Source organism: Lissotriton helveticus, chromosome 1_1 (genome assembly GCF_964261635.1).
Source record: "Lissotriton helveticus chromosome 1_1, aLisHel1.1, whole genome shotgun sequence".
Classification (NCBI taxonomy): domain Eukaryota; kingdom Metazoa; phylum Chordata; class Amphibia; order Caudata; family Salamandridae; genus Lissotriton; species Lissotriton helveticus.
Window position 1 is genome coordinate 1627028916 of NC_136057.1, and position 26101 is coordinate 1627055016.

General features: G+C 44.8%; 1 protein-coding gene across 2 annotated transcripts in view; it reads right to left on the reverse strand.

Moving 5' to 3' along the window:
- LOC144829387 (uncharacterized) overlaps nt 1-26101 on the reverse strand; it is an 815409-nt gene that overhangs the window by 83419 nt on the left and 705889 nt on the right. For both annotated transcript variants that reach the window (XM_078688502.1, XM_078688493.1), the window contains one exon: nt 2000-2069. In XM_078688502.1, the coding sequence (XP_078544628.1) occupies nt 2000-2069 (70 nt within the window). The remainder of the gene's footprint in view (nt 1-1999; nt 2070-26101) is intronic.

The window sequence follows — 26101 nt, forward strand, 5'->3', positions numbered from 1 at the left end:
AGTCCCACTCCAGTCAATAGGTCGAGTCATTCCTAGCTCTAAATATTAGGTCGCTGATTACAACCATTAGTGATACCCAATAATACAGGTGAATATATGGTATTCGCAACACTCTATCGAATGGGGCCTCTATGCATTTGGTCAGTGAGATCAGGGCTGTGCACTGGACCAAAGAAATTCACCTAGTACCGCACTGCCTTTGGTGAAGAGGAGAGAGGTTATGGTAGAGGGGACGTTTTGAAGAATGTAGAAGAATTGCAGCAAGGCCACCATCTTGAATAGAACTCCTCGATCCATAATCGAAAGTAGGAATGTATCCCAGGCTGCCGCTTCCCTCTGACATCTAGCAATAAAGAGGCCCTGGTAAGGTTCCAAGATTGCCGTCGGTCTTTGAACATGTAGTTTCCCAGATATTTAAAGAGTAGAGTGAGGGCCAGCTATTAGGACTTCACAAAATTAATCTGCAAGCCAGAGGCCTCTCTATAAATGCGCAGTATGTCCATCAGCCTGGAAATAATTGCTCTGTCCTCTGCACATAAATTAAAAGATTGTCCACATATAGGGACAGCCAGTCCTTGTGAACCAGGTTCCATTGAATAGCAATCAGGTGAGCATCTCTGGGATCCATTCTACTAGGGGCTCAACCACAAGCGCAAAGAGGAGAGGGGAGAGAGGGCATCCTTTTCAGATGCCTCTCGGTCAGGAATGGACTGACCTGAACCCAAGATTCATAGTAGAGTGTTAGGACCAGTCGTAGGAAGCCAGATCCAAGATTCATCCTGTTCAGGATATGAAACATGATCGGCAAATGGCTCGAATTGAACACCTTTTTCAAATCTCGCTGCTGTATATTTATCTACTCTTGTCCATTTCAGCATACCTAGTGATGACACCATGTCTGGGTGAAAGTGTGCTTTAGAAATAAATAAATGAAATAGGCTTCAACATTTGTTAGAAGTCTAAAGATCCATTCCCAGATGGGAATGTTTGTAAATCTCCAATGCTACATAATTTGCAGTATTTTTAATATTAAGGTAAGCTCTTGTGTGTTGCCTGATGCATGCTTGGTCTGTCTATTGATACATAAATTAGACAAACTTCAACGGGATGAAAACAAAAACATTGGACGCATATGAATGGTTAGATCTGCAGCTCCATTTACAGGAGTCAATAGGGTCGCGTTTACATGTCTGAACTCTTTATTGGGGCAAGAAAAATATCTAGACATGAATACTCACCCATATGTTTGCAGCCTTTAATGACATTTATTATGGTCATCGTTTAACTTCTAAATGGGTACATGTCAATCCTACTTTTTATATGGTACAGCAAAACATGGCAAGGTTAAGGTACCCTTTATTATTCAGAAGATCCCTCTAGAAAGACATCGGGAAGCACTGGTTGAAACCTCTTACATTTGAGCTCAGCATTTGTCATCGAAGTGCCACTTGAGCTCCATAAGAGTACGAAAATAAAGTACTGTGCAGACAGATTTTTAACTAGGTCCTGGATGCATCATTTTAACAGGAATTATTGGCTGTGGGCCAAATTAGATTACTATGTTTGAGTTTTATGAGAATGTATTCATAATCATTAACACCAACCATCTTTTTCAGTGAGGTGTAGAACCCTTTGGTTCTAGGAGTAGTTGAATTTTTTTAATACACAATTCATAGTGCCATTATCTAAAACGTACAATTGTTTTCAGCAGAGTGAAGTGTATTTTAAGAGTAAGTTTAAAGGAGCATTTTTTTTTCTAAAATAAGCATATTGAGCAATATAAGATGGTTTGAGCAGTATGTTGTGGGATGAAAGTTTCATGACTGGCAAGTAACTTTACAAGGTTGGAGAAGAGTATGTGGCTGTTGTGTAACCATGATTCGTGCATAATTCAACTTGCATGCTCATTTTCGAAGGTTGTTTTATGAAATCTCTAAGAATGTGTACAGATTGAATCTTTTACTGCAGCAATTCGACATATCTTATATAAACTAACTACCTTTTTCTATCATCGGACGAGTCGTCTGTACAGGTGCCTTGAAATGATGAAGGAGGTCCTGAAGAAAAGCCTGCAAAACAGAATTTAAAAGAATAAGTTGGAACAGCACTCTAAAGTACAAGGATTATAAATCACAAATTATACTACATTTGTTTTAATGTAAACTCCTAAGTTTTTACGTTTTTGCTTTCTCTGAGGCAAGGTTTGCCACAAAGCAAAATAGCCGCCAGAAATTACTCCCAGAAAACATCTCTGATATCCTGTAAATAAGGGGCAATATTGCAATACTCAACATGCAAGAGAAACAATATTTGGAATTGTAACACAACAAAATGGTATCAGTTTTTACCTTCCTGCTTCCCCTCCCAACACTGATCCTGCTGCATGGGTGAAGCCAGGTAACTAAAACTGGCATGGGCAGTGGGTAGATCTGCAGCCTAAGGGACTCCACTTGTTGTTAACTGAGCGGCAAGCATATGGTGGTGTTAGTGGAAGGCTTGACCTACCTGGGAGTAGCAGTGCTGGAGGACAGAGGCTGGGGGAGCGGATTGTGCTCCGGCATTCACAGTCCAGGCAGCGCAGCCTGGCTGGAGTAGAGCATTGGAGCCTCTCCTGAGATCCTGTCTTAAAGGGCGCATGGACTTAAGGTGGGCTGCCTGCCACACCAAATCAAGAGTGGAGGACAGGCAGCAAAAGCGCCCAGCAGCCTTTAAGCACAGGTAGCGCTTCCGGGCAGGGAGTAGCCCGAACATTCCCTTGTCTAAATCCACGCCTACCAGAGAATTCTTTACTCGTCTTCCCACTGTTTGGTGAGGAGGGGAGAACATGTGCACATTGCACATACCTCACGGTGCTCTCCTCTAGTAAATAACCATCAGATGATGTGACTTGGTTACATGTATGTATGTATGTCGACTGGGAGAAATGATCTTGGTGGCTGCAGTAACTCATGATTACGCACAAGTATTATTTGAGCCCAATCATAATTTCCAAGTGGACCTACTCATTGACACTCTGGATTGAAGATGGCAATGCACACTATTAATGGATTTGCACATTTTCACTAGTGACCACAGAACATTTCCGATTTTACACTTTGTGACCTACTGACTAATATGAGACTGTCAGCGTTCAGGGTAAAGACAACAAATCCAGGCCATCCACCAAAAAATCATCTCAAGGCTTAGGCTTTCCTTAGGGAACCCTTTTGCTATCAACTAGATACTGTTACTAGGTGAGGACACAGCAGAGAGCCAGAGAAACCCAATAACCCTCCCTTAAAGAACTCCTTGGTGCAATAAAAGAATCTGCCTGCTACTTGTGTTGAAGAAGGCGACGGAGGAAAAGGATTGTTATTTACCCTGTAAGCATCGGTTTGTTGCATGTAGTGCTGTAGATCTGCATGTTCTGCATACTCTCCTGCCACCAAGTGATGGGCTTGGATGATTACAACTTGATTTTCTGTCCTCCAGAAAGGACTTCAGCTATTGCAGTGCAAGGCCATGAAGACTAACAACGCTCTAAAAGCAGGAAAGGAGCCCAGAGTGAGGAACCGTGTTGAAGGCTACTGATAGATCTAATAAAATCAGCACAGCCTTACCTCCTGCATCAAGGGTGTCCCTAATAAGCCCCGTGAATTCAAGCAGGGCAGTCTCAGTACTAAAACTGGGCCTGAAGCCAGACTGGCTGGAATGGAGCAGGTCGTTAATCTCTATTTCACGTGAAAGTTGCTGAATAACAAATTTCTCCAGCAGCTTAGACAACGCTGGCAGCAGAGAGATGGGCCTATAATTCGCTGGCAAGTAGGGATCAGGAGTCATTGTCTTTTTAAATAAAGGGAACATTTTTGCCTGCTTCCAGGCTGTTGGAACAAAGGCAGTGGAAATAGTTTTGCAATCAGTGGTCTAGGTGGTTGCCCTAGTCTAAGGTTACCTCCAGGCATCCTGTGTGCTCTTTCCACCTTAAGGGTCCCTTCAAAAACATTGAAGTCCACATGGCATGTTTCCTATGCATTTCCCGGTACCATTGTCAGCCACATATTTTTTCTCCAGGAATGGTCCTCTGTATCTTCTTCCCCATGTGTTAAGGACTCCACTGCTCCCAATAACTCCCTCACTCGTGTCTGAAGTTCTGTCAGAGAGGAGAGATTAAATTCATTTTCGGTGACCCTGCCAGCGAGTTTCCGTTGGTCTGTCCTGGGGTGCGTGTGGTCTATTGCCACTGTGTCTATCTTCCTCTCTATTGCAACCTTTGTGTCCTGAATTGCTTGCAGGATTGCATCTAATGTTTCGCTATGCCCAGCCAGAGTTGTTTACACAATTTTTAAAATTGGAGTCAACTTCAGCAGAGCTGCCCGTGTGCATATCAGAGTCCTTCTCCCCCTCAGGATTTTCACTGCTTTGGGTTTCACCATAATGCCTTACGTCTTTAATGCATTTATTGTCAAGTCAATTTCCAAAAGACAGCTAGGGTTCAGCTCCTTAGCAGTGCCCATAATTAAAAGATTTCGGGAACAGGGTCCACTTCTAGGGGCAGCTATGTATCATACAGTGGAATCTGTACAGAATCAAATGCATTAACCTGTAGCAAATGAACAGAACTGAGTGTACCTCCATAGATGCATTGCTTTGTTCCTACAGTGTTTATTACAGTCAGCAGGGGGATCTCAGGGGGACCAAAGTCCTCAGTTCAGGGGGTCAAAGGGAAGGCTAGTAAATCTGGTATCAGAGTTCAGAAAAATGCTTTTAGACTCAGTAGGCTGTGGGGAGGGAACGTTCAGAGGACGGGGGAGGGGCACCTTTCTTCTCAAATTATTCCATAGGATTTTAACACAACATTGTGCATCCCCCTGATGTCTTCAAAGCTGTCAGTGGAGCTTGCGGACTCCAAGCTGTGTCACTTGACCAGCTCGTGTGTTCACAAATTTGAATTGGACTCAGAGCCCAGGGCCCAAAAAAGAACACCGCAGGCCAGCTGGGTACTGTGATCACACTGTCTGCATCAAATCCAGCTCCCGCCCGAGCGCAGTCCGCTCCAGCACACAGCTATCTCTAGCTGCCTACAGCCTCACTGCTTTGACTAAGTCCATGTCGAAAGGCGCTCTGGCCACTGGACTTCCTATCCTGCCGTGTACTGAACCTCCCAATCGGTGCTCAAAGTTTCTCGAGCTGCCAAACCAATGTATTCAGTTGACACTAAGTGGTTTAGCGAACAATCCTTTACTGTTCAGGTGCTGCTGTCAAGGATTAATTGGTTTAGAAGCGGAGGCTGGGCCTGAGCCGTAATTCAGCAGGTCTTATTCCAACTGGCCCCTTGTGTTGCCTTTAGACATGTATGTGTTTGATTGCTTGATTGCTTCTTCCTGCACTCCTTGCCCTCTGATTTATACACTTCATATGTAATTACTCCACCCGTGTTTGATGCATCTGTTGTGATGGCCGCTGTGGAGATTAGATGTCTAAAGAAGCTGCCTTTTATCATGTCCATTGTCCCCCAGTTTAACTATCTCTGTAGTTTGCTTGTGGGAGCTACTGATAGTCAGAATCTCCTGTTGGTTGGGACCTTTGTTTCAATAGCCACTCTTGCAGGGGTCACGTAAGTAACTTGTAAAAAAAATTACGAGGTGCATGATACCAACATTTCTAACATCTTCATTCAATTCTGTCTGACATTGAGACATCTGTTAAAGGCAAACCTGTTCCCGCAATGTTAGTACCCTCTTTTGTATGAAGACGGTCTTGGTCATTATGGACCCCAATGCTGCCCACAGGAAAATCGCCTGTCACAAAGAGTTGGTTGATGTTTTTTTCCAGTTAATTGGAATCTTTTTTAGGTCTCGCCTGTCAATGCGCATGCGCATTGAGCTTGCGAGACTATAGGGGCTTAAACAGAGTTTAACTAGACTGGCGATTTGATGCGGTGCATGTGCGCTTTTAGCTCAATGCGCAAGCGCAATGAGTTAAAATGCGCGTGCACAGCATCAAATCGCCAGCCATCTGTTGCCCAGCTTGGTGCCGCCAGCAGCTCTTCCCGCTCCGCCCCCTGCTTCATCAAAGGCTTTCACGTCCGGCCGGCCGTGCTTTCAGTTTCACGGCCGCCAGGCCGTGTCTCCTTTTTTTTTAACTTGTTTTTTTTAATGGCCTACACCCAGTGACTGCAACACTTTTAATGTTGGGCCAGGCTACATATTTTCCCAAGTTTACTGACAACGTGGCCTCTGTTTACAGTAGATGCTTGTTGAATATTATTCCTACTAGTAGATTTTTGGCATTGTGTAAGCAAGTTTGCCTTGCCAGCAAGTCGTCCAGGTAAGCATACATGTGTATCCCCAGCAGCCTCAAATCTGCTACTAACACTACCACAACCAACATCTCACAACCACTCTTTGCAGTATTTCCTATGGCTTTAGTTCATAGGAATATGGAAATAGTTATCTTTTAGATTGATCATCGCCACGTAGTATCACTCTCATAACATTGGAATCACTTCCTGCACTTCTTGTTACTTGGCACTCATGGCCTGTAATGTCATCTTGAATTTCTGTATCTTTACAAATGTGTTTAGAAAGATCAGATCAATTATGGAATTTAGCATTAGGTTTGGTTTTGTTTTCCTAAAATCCCTTGGTTATCCTCTATTCTTGGAACTTTGCTCTGTTGCTTCTTCAAATAGGGGATTTTTGATGTGTTGTAGAAATCTGACGTGTTGTTAGCACCCGTCTTTTTGTTTTACTTTTGGAAGGTATATTATCAAACTCTATGCTCTCTGTGTTGTATGAATTTAATTACCCACTGTTTGTGATTTAGAATGGCTTGCTAACTAGTATATTATCGTTATATTCTGGAAATTCAGCTGTGATCAATGATGACTCAGTCAAAGAGAAAGCTCACCCCCTCACTATTTTAAAAGGTGTGAGGCAAGGTTGGTGCAGAACCTCGGAGTTCAAACCATAAGTCATGCAAGTATTAACACACCCTCTCCATGAAACTATCTATTTGGGGCACTAGTGGAGGAATTACTGCAGCAGACCGGGGGCCCTACAAACTAGGGGGTTCTTCAGAAAGGCACTCGCCACCTACCCTTCTCTATCCAAATAACTGAATAACATATCCACCACTCAAATAACTTCATATTTCACTATACTAATTTTCAACACTAATCCTTTATGGGTTCCGGAGTAGCGTGCTACTCACCAAAAAAGCGCTTCAACACCCATCAGGGGTAACAGGAGCTACATGAATGCAAACCTTTCTTCCCCTTCTATCCCTCTGCTATCCTTCTCACTCCAAATGACTGACTAATATCTCCACTCAAATTACTTTCATATTTCACCATACCAATTCACCACTAATCCTTTATGGGTTTGCGGAGTAGCGTGCTTCAAAACCCCATCATGGGTATCAAGCGCTATATTAATACAAACCTTTTTTCCTCTTATATCCTTCTGCTATCCTTCCGAATCCAAATAACTGACTAAACTATCCACCACTTAAAATGTACTTGCATGTGTCACTATACTAATTCAACACTAATCCTCTATGGGTCCCGGAGTAGCGTGCTACTAGCTGAAAAAGTGCTTCAACACCTTGTCAGGGGTAGTAAGCACTATACAAATGTAATTACAATACAATACAGTTGTGTAGAAAATGGCGTTTTATTAGGAAAGAGTTTAGGGTTTCCAGGAGCCTTGTCTGATTGTATCCCATATCTGTTTTACACCCTTTTATTACCTGAATCCTGATATACAGTAAGATCATCCGTCGTGATTGTCTTGAATTGTATACCTTTATTTCTTCCTCTGGGAATTATTTCCATTGTTTTTGCATATGCTCTCATCTTCCTGATAGGTTTGTGCATTTATATCCTGTGCCTGATATTAGAGGTTGACTTGTTATCTCCTTGTGTGTACTAGTACTTGGTCTGTTCTGTTCTGTCACATGAGAAGTTGTACCTGGTCTGTTATCTAAGCTTCTTTATCTGCTTCCTCCAAGGTCTTTTTTGTGCTGTCTTAGGCTTAGTTTTTCTACAAATCCACCTTTCATTCTTAATTATGCTTAGAAGTTGTGATTAACTTAATTGGCTTCTCTTTGCAAGTGTTTCAGTATAGACCAAAATTATGTTTTTTTGTCTGTCAGGGTTTTTGACCTCAAAGTTGTAGATTTTGCCTGGAGTCTTTTTTTCTTTAGTTTCTTTAGCTCCAAAGGCAAGTCCTGCTCAAGCTTTTTCAGGTTGTGACTTTGTTGATATATCTTCATGAACAAAAAAAGGTACTTATAAATTTTCTCAACATCAGATTCAAGAAATTGCTTCCCCTAATCCTCCCTAGTACACTCAATGCTACCTAAACCCTTCTCCTCACAGAAACCCATAGGAAGCTGATGTATTTGAGAAATTTCTGTTGTCGCCTTTAGGGACAAAATAATGAACACAATGTTGCCTCTCCCAGTTTATATTCTTTTTGTTTTTGAACAAAGAGAATGGAACACAATCCCCCAAACTATGGCCACACCTGAAACTGTCAACAGCAGCAATTTTACTAGGGCAGTTTGAACAACATTTTAAGGGAATATTTTCCAGAATCTAATTTATAATATTGCATCCAAGTGACCCAGAGAAAGGATTATGTTACTTACCCTGAAAGCATCGATTCATAGCTTTTAGTGATGCAGATCACATGTGAAGCACACTCCTACCATCTGGTTTTGGGCCTGGACTTTGCAATTGTTTTTTCTCAAGGAAGTCTTTAATGGTCGACATCATGCATCGTATCTCCTCCTCCTCGAGGCAATGTGCATGTTCCATGGCTCCTTTGTTAGATTGTAAGGTTTTTTACCTGCCATGCTGAAAGCGAGGATATATTCTGCCAAGTTAGCGTTTGATGTTGAACATGGTTAGATTTTTCTGAACATTTTACACAATCTAATACCTGCCAGGGAGGCGGCAGGTTGCATGTGAATCTGCAGCATTACATGCGACGAATAGATGCTTACAGGGTAAGTAACATACTCCATTTGTAGCATGTGTTGGCTGCAGATACAAATGCTATATATAGACTGTAAAGCAGTACTCTTCTCGTGGTGTCTGTAGGCATCAGTTTGTGTATTTGCTTGAAATAATGGGTGTAGAACTGTTTTCCCACTAGAACTTGAGTCAGGCTTGTACATCCACACAATAGTGTTTGTAAAGGTGTATGGGTTTTTCCAGATAGCTGCTTTAAAAATGACTGTTAGCAAAATATTTCCTAAGAAGCCCACTGGTGCTCCCATTTTAGGTCTCGCCTAGCGATGCAGCGTATGCACTGCACGCCTTGGCGAGATCTATTTTTGTCGGTTTCTTAGCCGAAGGGGGACATGACATGTGCACGTGCCTGGAGGACAGGCGATGTGCACTGCTCGTGGCGTTTTCAGGACAATACGCGCTTGGTGCGCTTTTACTTTCCCTCCCTCCCCTGTGATTTTCGGCGCGTGCACATCTCCGGCTTGCGGCGTTTTAAAAAGTGTTGAGCAATAACGTGCAGCCTTATTTTAAACCACATAAACAAATGGTTTGCTGGGAAATATTCATCCCATTCACAGGTTTTTGAAACTAGAAATAAGGGGAAAAAAATTCTCTCCGTATTTCAGCGCATTTGTAAGTGGCGCTCGATATTACGTCTTTTTCAGTTTTTAGCTTCTTGTAATTTGTGGAGAAAGGATGTGTGAAAGCCAAGAATGAAGGCTGAATGCTAAACACTTCTGAAAATTAGAGAAATTCTGAATTCAGCTGGAAGAAATTTGAATGTTGATCAAGGATTTCCCAAAGAAAATGAATTCACAAAATAGTCACTGCAAATATAGAAAAAAAAGAGCAATAGGAACAAGGTTTGCTTCTGAAACCTTTTGTATTAAAGTTTGATGTATGAAAATAATATAACGTTGCATTCCGTAGACTCTTCAGGTTGTGGAGCACAAAAGCTTATTGTTTGTCTGAAAACCTGCTCTAATCAGAGCCAACAACCAAATCTTGGTGTATTGGCCATGCACAATTGACAATGAAAACTTACGTAAATAGAACCTCTGTATCAAAAGAAGTTAAGCATTTTTAGGTCGAGCCTGAGCAGCAAATACGTTGGTCTGCGAGCCATGCTGTATTGGAGTATGGACTTGAAGCACCGCCACTCTCCGCCTACATTTATCATTGGCTTGTGTCATTGTCCTTCATAAATGCTGGCATCTAAATTGTCAATAGGCTTGTTAGTCTTTCATTAGTACCACCTTGTCTTCATTTGTAACCTCCCATGAGGACTGGACCTTTTACTTTGGTTGTTACACAGTACATCTTATTTAGGCTCTAAGCACTATTTTCTTTAATGTGTTTCTCCTATTGCAGGCACTACATGCTTTTCTGCAACACTCAGCGCGCTATGCTTGCTTTCACGGGGCGCTTTTACAAAAAAAAAAAAACAATTGTTAACTTGAAAAACAAATGCCTTTTCTGGTAAAAGCACCACATACTGCGCTTTATTAGCGGCCGCAGACCTTTCTTTAGACACGGCTCATCTAAAGAAAGGGGCGTGGCCTCTATTAAAGTGAAAGCGCAGCTTAGGGGCGCATGTAAACAGCAAGCATTTACAATGCAATAGGTCTTGCATTTTTGAAACTTTGGCCTAATGGTATTGTAAATGAAAATGCCTTTTATTATTGCAGGTTTTTTAAGCACATGATAAAATGCATTGTCATTTACAATGACAACATCTCAAAATCTCGCAACTGCGAGACCTATTGCATTGCAAATGCTTGTTCCTTGTGGGCTGAGCCCTTGGCTTTGTGGGTAGTATTCATTTTGCTTTGATGTAGCAAATCTGCATTTATTTAACAATCCAACTAGCAATTCCTGCTTTTGAGATGGCATTATGCTTCCTTGGGTTTGAAAAAATTACAACTAGATGTGTTTTTCACAATGTTTTGGTTCTTTCCACATAGTACATAAGTGCTCTTTTAATATCCAGTGTGTGTAGTGTCCTTTCTGTAGTGGACTCTGGTTTTGGGAAGGAAAACAATAAATCTTGTGTCAGATTTAAGTGGAAAGGGGGTAACACTTATGGCAGAAACTTTGGGTTTGTGCGTGGTCTATCTTGGTCTTGGAAAACCTGGGAATAAGGTTGGTCAATAGTTAGTGCATGTATTTCGTTAACTCTTCTTAGCGATGTAATTGTGATGAGGAAAACACTTTCCATGTTAGAAACTGCAATTTGCATTAATGCATATGTTTTTAAATGATGAGGACATTAATCTTGTTAACATGATGTTTAGGTTCCATGATGGTACAGGAGGTGTATGTGTTGGAATTACTCTTTTGAGGCCCTCCATGAAAGCTTTTATTACTGGTATGTGAAAATGATAGGTCTTCAGTTATGCAGATATGCTGAAATTACTGCTAAATGAAGTCCTATGGAAGTATATGCCAGAAGTCATTTTTGAAGATGTAACAAGTAACATACCAGTTGTTCATTTGTAGTGCAATAGTTTAAACTATGCGCAGCACAATAGTGGACAGAGCATTTCCATTTTGCTACATAATCCGTCCTTGTGGTTGGCCTTCTGGCTTCCTTTAGAATCTCCATTTGCTGTAAGTGTGGATATCTGGAATGTTGGGAAGGTTCTCGTCATGTACTTGAGACCGCTCCAGTAGTGTTGTGTACCATGGTTGGTGGGTCCACGTTGGAGCTATGAGGATCATTTTTATTGATATTTGTCTGAGTTTCCTGCCCAGAGAAGGAATTAGTGGGAGAGGTGGAAAAGCATATGCAAATATCACTGACCAGTTCATCCATAGAACATTGCCTTTGGATTGTGGGTGCCTGGATGTGAGGTTTTGGTATTCTGCATTTTCTGTGGTGGCGAAGAGATCTATTATTGGTGACCCCACTTTTGGAAGACTGATGGAACTATGTTTGTAGGACTGGAGTGCAGACTTCCCATTTGTGGACTTGTTATTGCATCCTGCTTAGTCGGTCTGCTAGTGAGTTGTCCACTCCTGGTATGTATTGTTCCAGGAGATGAACCTCATATCTGATGGCCTATTTCTTTATGAGTTGTGCTTGTTGAGCCAGCTGTAATGAATGGCTCCCTCAGTTTCTGGATGTAGTACATAGTAGTCATATTGTCTGTGCATAGAAGAACATTCTTCCCTGTTCAGTTGGGTAGAAGTACATTGAGACCCATTTGAATGGCTAGCAGTTCTAGAACATTTATGTGCAATGTTTGTTGTTGTACAGACCAGTGAACCTGGACTGTAATGTCCTCTCTGCGAACACCCCAACTCATGAACAATGCATCCCTAGTAATTGTCACTTGCAGGACTGGGTCAATGAAGGCTCTTCCCTTTTGTGTGTTTTGTGTATTCGACCATTGTAGTGCTTCATGGACCCTGGGTGAGACCAACACTAGTCCCTCCAAGTTGAGCCCCCGCTTGTGACCAGTGAGATGCTAAGCACTCCTGTAGGGGTTGCATATGCGGGGTTGCATATGCAGTCTTGCATGTGGAACTATTGCTATCCAGGAAGCCATCATACCAGTTGTTTCTGTAGATTGAGAACCCTTTGTGGATCGGAATAAGTTTTTGATGTTACCAAATTGAGTATGGCTCCAAGATAAGGTTGTATTTGGAGCAGGAATAAAAGGGATTTTATGGCAAGGCCCGGAGGTCAATATTATACATGTCTCTTTAATTGCTAACTCACAGCAGCAACTTCAAAACAATGCAAATACCTTAGAATAGTTAACTTAACATTCTAAAGTCTACTTAATCCTGTGTGTGGCAGCCATATTCCTTCTATCTTGGTGCTCACAGCAAAGATAAGTTCGCCAATTTTTTTCTGTTTGCCTTTTGGTGCATACAGCGCTGTGATAACTCTGTAGGCGTATATTTATTGATGTGGTATATGGCATTCTTGTCTGATTGGGTTATTTATACCGTCTATTGCTATTGGGGGAACATTTTTAATACTTCAACAACCCCGGCCTGTGCTAGCTTGACCGGAGCAGTTGCTCGTCTTTATTAGGAGTTTTCATTTAACAGTCGAGCAGGGGGCACAACGGGGACCTCATTCAATCGCGGTTAATTCACTTTTGGGCACACGGTCTTTGATCGTTACTCTTAAACCCTCTCCTGCTAAGCTTTTTAAAAAAAGGCATTAAGAGCGCGAGAATTGCCTTCGCGCTCAACTTCAATAAAGCCAAGGACGTTTTTCTTGCATATCCCTTCAACTCTTGCAAGTACGAGATACCCCTTGTGCTCGGCTTCATCATAGCAGTCACTTCAATATACAAACTTGATCGCAGGCTCGCAAAATTAAAAAAAGTTTATAAATTTACTTAAGTAAAGCTTCCAAGCTGACAGATACTTGAGGATTTTGCCTTCAAATCCGCCCACAGGCCACCGTAGCAGCGTCACATGATGCGGTGGCCATTTTAAGTTGGTTTAACCTAGCATATTTGCTTACTAAACGATCTGCCATCTTTTGGGCATTTAAAGGAGGCCGAATTACCGTTTTTTTTCCCAGTCAGCTTGCTAGGGTCATGAGTGCAGCAGTTGTTCGGTTTGTACCGATTTATTTATTTGAAAAAAATTGAATTTCTACGCAGATAGTGCAATATTAGTGTAGTTGGATATTGAGGGTGAATAAAGTTAGTTTAATTGGCGATTTGTTCTTATTAATTCTTAGGGAATATGGAGGAAAATAGGGCTAGCGGAGCTAATTTGGAGGGGCAAGTGCAGGAGTGTGTTGAAAAGGCAATCTCTGCCTTGGCATCTCAGTTGGGAAAGAAACTGGACGACGGTATAGACAAGTTGGAAGGGAGTTTGGTGAGAGACTAAACGAGGAGCAGTTCTGGTCAGTTGATGAGGTTGTTGGTAATACCACAGTGAGTGGCAGTGCTAAAAACGCAACACAGAAGAGGAAACATCTGGGAAAAGAGAAGGTCACTAAAAGAAATGGGGTCTTTAATCAGCAAGGTATTGGGAAATCAACTCGCATGGAGTTGAATGAGAAGGCTATAAAGGCCACTAAAGGTGAGTGCGGAGCTATTGCCTGTGATGAACCCTCCAGCAGTGGGGATATCATAAATTCATGCTCCTCAGATTCTGACTCCTCAGAGGAAGATGTAAGAAGGAAGAGAGCTAAAAAGGAAAGGCGTGAGTAACAGGTTTTGGAGCAAGTCATAGATCCATTGGGTGACCTTATGTTTGACCCCAGCACAATCCAACACCCCCCTCTCTCCTCAATGGGTCCCAACCAAGCATGTGGCTCAATATGTCGAACACTGACTAAGGAGAGAAATGCCCAAGGAGGTTAGGTTAAGACTCCGCTCGGAGTGTCCAAGACTGACCCTTTCAAATAAGGTGGCCTATACACCCGAGTTAGATGCAAAAATGCTGACATTTTTAAATAAGCTGGGTAAAGAAAGGGTATCAGGACCGCCTTCTTGATGTGTTTGGGCCTCTGTGAAGAGGCTTACCTGCAAGAATCTGCAATTGATATTCTGGAACTAAGGCAGTGGGTACAAAGAGCGGTTTGTTTGTTGGGGAATGCAAATGCATCCCAGTGTATTGAACGTAGAAAGAGCCTACTCATGAAGATAGACCCAAAATTGGCCAAACTATCAGGGAAAGAGTCCGGCCAGGAGGCAAATGCTTTCCTCTCTGTAGAGGAGTTTGTTAGAGAGATTACTCGGTAGGCTTGAGCTTTTAACTCAATCCAGAAAGTCTAAAAGGACATCAGAAAAGTTTTTGAAACGGCCGGGAGAATGCGGAGTCGATTCCCCGAACAAGGCATTGGAATCTTAAGCTCCTTTGCTCGTGGGTACAGACCCGGAAGCTTTCAAGCAGGAAACTATACTCCTGGTTTCTAACCTCAAAGGCAGAGGGGAAGAGGACGATTTAGAGGAGAGGGGAGATCAAGAAATCAAGGTATGTTTGGCAAACAACCCTTTGTCTATTCCCGAAAAATTGGGTGGCAGACGTGCCCATTTTTTAGACAGGTGGAAAGAGATAACTTCCGATCCATGCTTGTTACAGACTAAGTGGTTATCGAATAGATTTTGTAGAGAATCCAGTCCAGGTAAGATGACCAGCCCCCTTAAGATTTGAAGGAGACAAGGAAAAATTGGTAGACCAAGAAGTTCAGGAGTTGGAAAAGAAGGGTGCCATAGAGAAAGCAACAGAAACCTTGGCAGGGTTTGTATGCAAACTATTTCTGGTTGAGAAAAAGGACAAGGGCATGAGGCCAGACATACATTTGAAGGACTTGAATGAATGGGTGGAGTACAACCACTTCAAAATGGAGGGTATTCATATGTAAAGGGACCTTTTAAGAAAAGGGGATTGGTTAACCCGCCTAGACCTCAAGAATGCTTACTTGACCATCCCAGTCTGCCTCGAGCATAGGGATCTTTTGAAGATCCGATGGTTTAACATCAGCTAGATGGTGTTTTACAAAAGTGATGAGACCGATAGTGGCATGGTTGCGAACAAGAGGTGTAAGGCAGATAATCTACTTAGACGATATCCTGATTAGGTCTCAAAGCAGGGAGTTAGCTCAGGAACATGCCACACTGGCAGTTTGTGTAAGAGGATTTAGGTTTTCTGGTAAACAGAAAGAAATCATGTTTGGAACCCAGCTAGGAGACTGTTTTCTTGGGTTTCAGATTTGGACATTGGACAGTGTGTTGAGGTTACTGTAGGAGAGTAGGGTCTGCTTCCTATGGTCACCCCCACTTTTTGCTTTTGCTTTACTGGTTTTGTTTTCGACTTAGATGTGGCTGTGGGCCTACTAATCAGACCCACAGCCCAAATACAATCTCTCTAAATTCACACCATGTACTCTATGTACATCCACAATTGGGAATTGGTTCACCCCTGTAGAAGTGTACCTTAGGTACTCAGGGCATAGGTGTAAGCAAGGCCTACCAGGGGCTGCAGCATGTATTATGCCACCCCTGCCTGGCCACTCAAACTGACACAACTGGCTGATCATTCAGCTGGGGCAAGGTCGTGTAATCACCCCTTGCTTAGGTATAGTAGTCCTATATCTACCCTTATATATATATATAGACACACAGTAACCTATAAGTCACTCCTATGGCAGGCCTTAACAATCCTGGAGGCAGAGTGCTTGGCTATGTGTGAGATGGTGCTCTGGCATGAGCTGAGCCTGTCTGCAGCTTTCGGAACCATGTTCTTATAGCTGTTCTATGATATTGCCATACCATATACTTTTAAGTGCATTATAATCCTCGCGGTTGAATGCTAACTTTGGTTTGGCTTAATCTAAACATGTCGTGTAAGGTGTCATACGCTTTGGAATACTACTCCCTCGCCAATTCTGGCGACGGGGTAGCATTCCACCCTTCTAGAGGGAGAAGACATGTTGTTGCGGACTATCCTGGTTAAAGTTAACCAGAGCCCCAGCGTCACAAAATGGACGCTGCTGCCACAGACACAAGTCTGACCACCTGCTGCTGGGAGTCCTTCCAGTCACGGAGGTTTGGACCATAGGTTTCCTGCCTGAAAAGGTGCGAGCACCACCCCAGACAGGACTTTGTGTATTGGGACAGGGAGGGCTGAATAGAATGAGACACTGCCTGGGGCACACTAGGTGCTCCATGCATACCCCAGTTCAAACCGGTTGCTGGGGCACTCCAGCCCCAGCTCTGGCGCGAAACTGGACAAAGTAAAGGGGGTGTAACCACCCCCCCTTCCTGGTCCCACCCATAGGAGGGACCTAGAAAGTAATCCAGACCCCTTTAGTTGTATAAAGGTAGGAGCTGAGCCCCAGGACTTTAGATTTGATCCTGATCTAAAACTTGAAACAAAACTCTGGACCTTCGACGTTCTGCTGAAGCTGAAGACTGAAGAATCTCCCTTGTGGCCAAGGAGTGACCACCCTGGGCAAGCAGGCACCATCCAGCAAATCAACGGCTTGCTTTGTCGACGCTCCCGCCGGGACCCGAGCACAGAGCCTGACAAGACCCAGATTTCCAGACCTCTGACCCTCTCTTCACGTCTGCAGCATAGCGGAGATCCGTGGAGGCGACGAGACACATGGGACAGCCATCTTGAAAAGTCCACAACTTGCTAACTGTGCAGCTCTTGAGGTACCCTCGAAGCTGTGCACTGGGGATTGAGAAGCCCCGAATCCGAGCTCCACCTGCACCGAAGATCAGCCCTCCATACTCCACGAGTTCTGCGTGGGGCCCTTCTGCTTGTGTTCTGCTCTACGCGTTGTCCGGTTGCTGGCCCGCTGGCTAGTAGCCTCTGTGACAACGATCCTTTTGAATCAACTCACTGGTCTGGTTGCTCCAGACTGGCCCTTGCCTCCCTGCAAAGGTGACGCACCTCAGACCTTGCTGGTCTGCATCAGAAGCCTTAATTGAATCCTGCGTGGGTTGCCTTTGCCAAGGCTTGTTGACTCAAATCCGGCAGTCGACCCCTCCATCTGCGAGAACCTTCGTGGGACAGCTCCTCTCCAGCATCTGGTCGTCCTTGACGCCTCCTGGTCCGCGTGGCTGAAGAGACAAGCTTCACGACAGCACCTGATTGCTCCTAGACGTCGTCTGGTTCCTTCCTGGTTCCACTCGGTCACTGGCTAGTGACCCAGACTCTGTCCCCTCTGCTTTCAGGTCTTCTTCATCCTCGATCCACCCTTGGATCCACCCGGACATCTTCCTCCTGGTCGCCTGCAGCATCTTTCTTCACAGGCTCCATAGACTTCAATGGCGAAACCCGACACATCTTCACACCTATGCACCCGCTTCCTGTGGGTGAGGTAACACGACTACTTCGGTGCTCCCAAGGGTATTGACTATCCAAGTGCCTAGGTTTTTAGTTGTTCCCTTCTAGCTAGACCGGAAGTGTCCTAAATCCTTTTTCTAAACTCTAAGTTCCCATTGACTTAACATTGAATCTCGCGTGTGTGTAAAGACACTGCGCGCGTCGCCTGTGGGCCTCCTACTCCTAACCTAAGGTTCAGATAGTGTAGCCCCAGCGATTCCCTAGGCCCTAGGCCTTTCCTTTTCTTGTGACGTGGTACTTATACCACTTTCTTAGTACATGGCTTGCTTCGCCCCCTAGGGCCTAACTGCATTTTGTGCAACTTAACGTATTCTGATTAAGTAACTTGTTATGTGCTTTGGCCTCTGATCTCAAAGAGTTCAGAGGAGTGTGTTAGTAAATAAATACATATATATTTTATATATATCCTGTGTGGTGTCCTTTCATTTTGTATTCAAGGGGTTACATATGGTAAAACAGCTGGCTTTACACGCCCTCAAGAGTCTTTTAGCCTAAGACTGTTCTGTCCACGCTACCACTAGGATAGCTAGTCTATAAGGTTGACTGACAACCATCACCATAAGGGTTGTTTGGACTGGTGCAAGGTGTTCACTAGAATAGTGAACATCATATACCAGGCCAACTTCTCTCATTGGTGTGCAGCGGTTGGGATTAGAGCTTGCTGTTGTTTTACCACTTGTAATCTTGAGATATCATTTGAAAGATCACATCGGTACCTATAGGTACATATAAAAACAAGTCTTAGTATACTTAAGTTCTACTGAACTTAGCTGTTGTAGAGCCTGGGCCTAGCACACCCTGACTACAACTCCTAGAGAGGTTCTGTAGGAAAACAAATAGTGTAGGTAGGTGCAACACCACACCTCACTAGAAAACATGTCTCAGACAGTGAACCCCAGTGGTTCTCTGCCTGCAGAAGTAGATCTCTTGAGGACTGCTTCGAGATATGAAGCCTTAGCCTTCCACGAATTGAGACAATTGTGTACTTCTAGAAGGCTAAAACAGGGTTCAAACCCTACCCTCAAGTTCCTGGTTGAGCTCTTAGAAGAGTATGATGCTCAACGGCCACCTAAGACAGGTGACACAGGTAGTGCAGATTAAGTCTTTCCCTCTTCTGATGATTATACTGATACTCCTGTACCAGAGGAAGGAGAGGAGGTAGAAGAAGATTATTCTGATCTTGAGACAAACAGCCAGGTCCCAGTCAGCAGACTTAGCCAGGCTAACTTAAGCATACATGGGAGTCAGTATGGGCAGCCCTCATACAGACCCCCAAGTGGGCTTAACCAGAGGCAGAGAAGAGGAAGATCCCACTCCAGGGAATCTCTCCACTCTCATGCTTCAAATAGCTCTCATGACCTTCCTCAGAGAGGGATGACTTCCCCTCAGAGAAAGGAACATGAGGCAAAGATGTGAGAAGCTGCTCTTAGGATTGAGAGGCAGGAACTTGAGGTTGCCCTGGCCAAAGAGAAGCTTGCTGGTGCTAGAGAGTATAGAGAGAGTGGGTTAGAACCCACTGGTGGCAGCAATATTCCTAAGGATAAAGATAGGTCCTATGAAAATAGACACCTAAGCAAGATTGTGCCCCCCTATAAACAAGGGGATGACATCCACAAATGGATTACTGCTTTGGAGAGGGCCTGCAAAGTGCAGCAGGTAACCCAAAGTCAATGGGCAGCAATCTTATGGCTCTCCTTTTCTGAAAAAGGTAGAGATAAGCTCCTCACAGTTAGTGATGGGGATTCTAACAACTACTCTATCCTGAAGAGTGCTCTGATTGATGGGTTTGGCCTAACCACTGAACAGTATAGGTTGATGTTCAGAGATACCCAGAAGACACAGACTCAGGACTGGACTGATTTTGTTGATTGTGCCACTAAGGCTCTGGAAGGCTGGTTATTGGGAAGTCAAGTTAGGGACTATACAGGATTGTATAATTTGATCATGAGAGAGCAAATCCTTAGCAACTGTCAAAACCAGCTATTGCATCAGTACCTGATTAACTCTGATCTGACCTCTCCCCAAGAATTGGGAAAGAAGGCAGACAAATGGGTCAGAACCAGGATCAAGCAGAAAAACCAGAACCAAGGGGGTGATCAGAAAAAGGCAGACCAGAAGGGTAATGAGCAGAAACAAAAAGACCAGAAGTCTTCACAAGGCCCCCAAAAGGCACAGGGGGAGGGTGGCTTAAAAAAGAACAAACAAAAACAAGAAGGTCCAAAGAAGCCCTGGTGTGGATACTGTAAAGCAGTCTCTCACTGGTTTAGTGAGTGCAGCAAGAAGGGTACAGCACCAATCACCATTGCCCCTAAGGCAACTGTTCCCCCTAGTCCAGGTGTTAGTGGCGGTTCCCAGCAAAAGGGTGTAGTAGGGTTGGCCCTGGGAACTGAGGTGGACTCTGGCCTAGTCAGAGTACCAACTCAGGCTGTTTTTGTCTGTGATGGGGACACAGCAACGTTCTCTACTGTAAGTCCCAGTAATCTGAGCAAGTACAGGCAGACACCTTTTATTAATGATAAGATGGCTCAGGCCTACAGGGACACATGTGCCAGTGTCACCATGGTGACACCTAACTTTGTGAACCCTGATCAGATCATACTAGGTGAGACCTACCTAGTGACCAATGCTAGCAATGCCACTACCTCCCATAGTATGGCAGTTGTTAACTTCTCCTGGGGAGGGGTAACTGGCCTCAAAAGAGTTGTTGTGAGTTCAGACCTTCCAGTATAGTGTCTGTTAGGTAATGATCTTGAAACCTCAGTTTGGTCTGAGTTGGAGTATAGGACCCATGCAGAAATGCTGGAAATATCAGCACATGTTCTTGCTGTGACTAGGTCACAGGCCAAAAAGTGCTTACCTGAACAAGTGCTGGATCTTGGAACAATAGACCAGACACTACCCAAGAGAAAGAGCAAGAGGGTTAAGGTAGTGCCTTCCCCCCTGCCTCAGGTTGAGGATCAGCCCTCCCAGGAGGATGATTCTGAGATCCAAGAGGGAACTGTCCTAGAAGAGCTTGAGCCTGATCAAGTTGAGTTTCTTGGGACAGGGGGACCCTCAAGGGCAGTTCTGAGGCAGGCACAGTTAGACTGTTCCTCTCTTGAACCCCTCAGACAGCAAGCTGCTGCTGAGGCTGCTGGGAATGCTCAAGGTACCCATAAAGTGTATTGGGATGATGGGCTCCTTTATTCAGAGGCTAGAGACCCCAAGCCTGGTGCATCTAGGAGGTTGGTTATACCTCTGCAATTTAGGGGCTTCCTTCTTACCTTGGCCCATGATATTCCCTTAGCCGGACACCTGGGCCAGAACAAGACTTGGGACAGGCTTGTCCCTCACTTTCACTGGCCCCATATGTCCGAAGATACCACGGAGTTTTGTCGCTCCTGTGTTATCTGCCAAACCAGCGGCAAATCAGGTGGCACAACAAAGGGCCCCCTCATACCACTACCTGTGGTGGGGGTACCCTTTGAGAGAGTGGGGATAGACAATGTAGGACCAATGGACCCCCAAACAGCATCTGGGCACAGATTTATACTGGTGGTAGTGGATCATGCCACCAGGTATCCAGAAGCTATTCCCCTGAGGACCACAACAGCTCCTGTTGTGGCAAGGGCCCTACTTGGAGTTTTCTCCAGAGTGGGGTTTCCAAAGGAGGTTGTCTCTGACAGAGGTGCAAACTTCATGTCAGGATATTTAACTGCAATGTGGAAGGAGTGTGGTGTCAACTATAAGTTCACTGCCCCCTATCACCCACAGTGTAATGGGATTGTGGAGAGATTCAACAAGACCCTCAAAGGGATGATAAAAGGGTTACCTGAAAAGCTGAGGCGAAGATGGGACATCCTTTTACCCTGCCTTCTGTTTGCTTACAGAGAGGTCCCACAAAAGGGGGTTGGCTACAGCCCTTTTGAGCTTTTGTTTGGGCATCCTGTAAGAGGATCCCTATGTCTTGTGAAGGAAGGATGGGAGTTACCTCTCAAAAAGCCTATGCAGGACATAGTGGACTATGTACTTGGTCTCCGCTCCAGGATGGCTGAGTATATGGAGAAGGCTTCCAAAAACCTTGAGGCCAGCCAAGAACTTCAGAAAGCTTGGCATGACCAAAAGGCAGTACTGACTGTGTACCAGCCAGGACAGAAAGTATGGGTGTTGGAGCTAGTGGCCCCAGCAGCACTCCAGGACAAATGGTCTGGACCCCATACAATAGTTGAACAGAAGGGAGATGTCACCTACTTGGTGGACCTTGGGACTCCCAGAAGCCCCCACAGGGTGCTTCATGTCAACAGACTAAAAGCATTTGTCGACAGGGCAGACATGGGCTTGCTCATGTCTACAGATGAGGGGCAGGAGGAAGAGAGTGACCCTCTACCAGACCTGCTTACTCAGAACCCAGGTGATGGGTCAGTAGATGGTGAAGTTCTTCAGTCCTTCGGACATCTGTTTTCACTGACCCCAAGTCAGACAAGCTGGTGCACCCATGAGGTGGACACTGGTGACAGTCTGCCGGTCAAGAGTAAAATCTACAGGCAACCTGACCATGTCAGGGACTGCATTAGGACAGAGGTCCAAAAGATGTTGGAGCTGGGAGAGCCCTTGGGCCAGTCCAGTAGTCCTGGTGCCAAAACCTCACACCCAAGATGGTAAGAGAGATATGAGGTTTTGTGTGGACTACAGATGTCTCAATGCTGTCACTAGGACAGATGCCCACCCCATCCCCAGGGTATGCTCAGACGTGAGTCTCTTGTTCACTTGGCCACTGGATTCAAGATAGCCTGGCTGATGAGGATTATGAATCCGAAACCGGTCCCAGGATGCTCGTTTCCGGTCCAGGAAAGACATGGCTTGGCAGTTCGGGCTGGACTGTTCCCATGAGGCACAGGGTCAGACTGATTTGCATATAGCCATGTCTGAACTGGGGTGGCTGAGTGAACTAAAGAATGGTGATGGATTAAACCCAGATCAGTTGACTGGGGGTGAGTGTTTGATTTGTTCAAGCGCTCCGTCCATCATCCCCTTTTGTATCGCTTTGTTCACCCCATCCCCAGGGCAGATGAGCTCATTGATAGATTGGCTTCTGACAAGTTCTTGAGCACATTTTACCTGACAGCAGGCTACTGGCAAATCAGATTAGCTGAAGATGCAAAAGCCAAGACAGCATTTTCAACCCCAGGAGAACATTATCAATTTGTGGTAATGCCTTTGGTTTGAAGAATGCACCTGCCACTTTCCAAAGGCTGGTGAATCAAGTTCTCACAGGACTGGATGACTATTGTGCAGCTTATCTGGATGATATTGCTGTCTTTAGCTCCACCTGGGAGGATCATCTGGTCCACCGGAGGAATGTTTTAGAGGCCCTGCAAAAGGCAGGCCTCACTATCAAGGCCGCTAAGTGCCAGATAGGGCAGAGCAAGGTTGTGTACCTGGGCCACCTGGTAGGTGGGGGTCAGGTTCAACCACTGGAGAGCAACATCCAGACCATCAGAGACTGGACTCCTCCAATCACCCAGACACAGGTCAGAGCTTTCTTGGGCCTGTCTGGGTACTACAGGAAGTTTGTGAAAAAGTATGGGTCCATTGTGACTCCACTAAATGACCTCACTTCCAAAAAGATGCCAAAGAAAGTTCAGTGGACAGTTAGCTGGCAAAAGGCATTTGATGACCTGAAGCAGGCCATGTGTACTGCACCTATTCTGAAAAGTCCAGATTACTGCAAAGAGTTCATAGTCCAAACAGATGCTTCTGAGTTGGGTGTGGGAGCCGTACTTTCACAACTGAATATAGATGGTCAAGACCAGCCCATTGCTTTCATAAGCAGAAGGCTGACCCCTAGAGAGAAACGTTGGTCAGCTATAGAGAGGGATGCCTTGCTATGGTTTGGGCCCTGAAGCTGAGGCCATACTTGTTTGGCACTCACTGCAAGATTCAGACAGACCACAAGCCCCTCCTATGGTTACATCAGATGAAGGGTGAAAATCCCAAACTTCTTAGGTGGTCCACTTCCCTACAGGGGATGGACTTTACAGTGGAACATAGACCTGGTACTGACCATGCCAATGCAGATGGACTCTCCAGATATTTCCACTTAGAACATGAAGACTCAACTGGTCAAGGTTAGTTTAATGTCCCTAAGTTTGGGGGGGTGTAGGAGAGTAGGGTATGCTTCCTATGGTCACCCCCACTTTTTGCTTTACTGGTTTTCGACTTAGATGTGGCTGTGGGCCTGCTAATCAGACCCACAGCCCAGATGCACTCTCTCTAAATTCACACCATGTACTCTAGGTACATCCACAATTGGGAATTGGTTCACCTTGTCAGCCCCTGTAGAAGTATACCTTATGTACTCAGGGCATAGGTGTAACCAAGGCCTACCAGGGGCTGCAGCATGTATTATGCCACCCCTGGCTGGCCACTCAAACTGACACAACTGGCTGATCACTCAGCTGGGGCAAGGTCGTGTAATCACCCCTTGCTTAGGTATAGTAGTCCTATATCTACCCTTATATATAGACACACAGTAACCTATAAGTCACTCCTATGGCAGGCCTTAACAATCCTGGAGGCAGAGTGCTTGGCTCTGTGTGAGATGGTGCTCTAGCATGACCTGAGCCTGTCTGCAGCTTTCGAACCATGTCCTTATAGCTGTTCTATGATATTGCCATACCATATACTTTTAAGTGCATTATAATCCTCGCGGTTGAATGCTAACTTTGGTTTGGCTTGATCTAAACATGTCGTGTAAGGTGTCATACGCTTTGGAATACTACCTCCGCGCCAATTCTGGCGACGGGGGTAGCATTCCACCCTTCTAGAGGGAGAAGACATGTTGTTGCTGACTATCCCGGTTAAAGTTAACCGGAGCCCCAGCGTCACAAAATGGACTCTGCTGCCACAGACACAAGTCTGACCTCCTGCTGCTGGGAGTCCAGATTCAGACATATTCAGAAACAAGAGAGGAATTATGACGGTGGTTGGAGAATCGGGAGTCTTGGAATGGAAAGGCGATTTTAGGGCCAAGCCCAGATATAGTAATAGAGGTTCGGATGCCAGTTTGCAGAGTTGGGGAGCGAGATGTGGCTCTCTGACAACAGGTGGGAAATGGACAGATCAGGGAAGAGAAATGCATATCAACTACTTGGAGTGGTTAGCAGTTTCTTTTGCAGTAATGAGTTTTGTCAAAGATCAGGCGAAATGCTGTGTACTCTTAAGGATGGACAACAGTTCAGCAGTAAGATATGTAAACAAGTTTGGGGGCACTCATTCAAAAGCTTTAGCAGACTTGGCTAAAGGAGTTATGGCATTTCTGCCAGAGAAACATTATGATTCAGCTCAATACTTACCGGGGATAAACAATACCATTGCAGATTGGAATTCAAGACAGCTGATTGGAGATTGAACAGGGAAATGTTCAAATCGATAGACAGGAAGTGGGGTCCTCCGACAGTGGACTTGTTTGCAAACGGGGTGAATGCTCAGATTCACAGGTTTTACCGTTGGAGGCCGGACCCAACAGCCGAAGCTGTAGATGTTTATCTGCAAGTCTAGGGCAGGTTACGGAATTACGCGTTCCCTCCTTTTGCTTTAATTCAAATAGTGTTACTGAAGGTAAAGAGAGAGAAGGGAGAAATAGTGTAATAGCCCCGTTCTGAACTTCCCAGGTATGGTATTCAGACATTATGGAAATGCTGATTGCCGACCCGGTTCTTCTTCAGAGTACCCCAGAGTTGTTGACCAATGCATCAGGGGAGTATCACAACTTGGTTCTTCAGGGACACTTAAGCTTGATGGCTTGGCTGGTTTCGGGAGAGCCTGGCAAGCGTCAGGCTCATCATTGGAGGCTTCGAAACGTATTAAAGAATCTTTAGCTCCAGGGACTATAAAAACATACAGGCTGGCCTGGAAAAGATGGGTTTGTTAGTATTCTGCGAGGAGTCTGGATCCCGTTTCAGGTCCTCTGGTGGAGGTAGTGAGTCATCTGGCTGAGGTTTTCCTTGAAGGAAAACCCTACAGTTCAGTGAACATCGGCAGGTCTGCTATCTCAGCAGGACATGACTTAATAGACCGCTTACCTATAGGCCAACATGATGTGGTTAAGAGGCTGTTGAGGAGCATAAGAGTAAAGGCGCCACTAAGAGCAAAATATTAGTCTCTGTGGGACGTGGGCCTGGTGCTTAAAGGATTATGGAGATGGATTGAAAATGAGTTTTGGGATTTAACCCCTTAACCGCGGTGTAAATTCCGCCGCGGTGCGGGCGTTCTATTGAGTGGGTGGGGTGT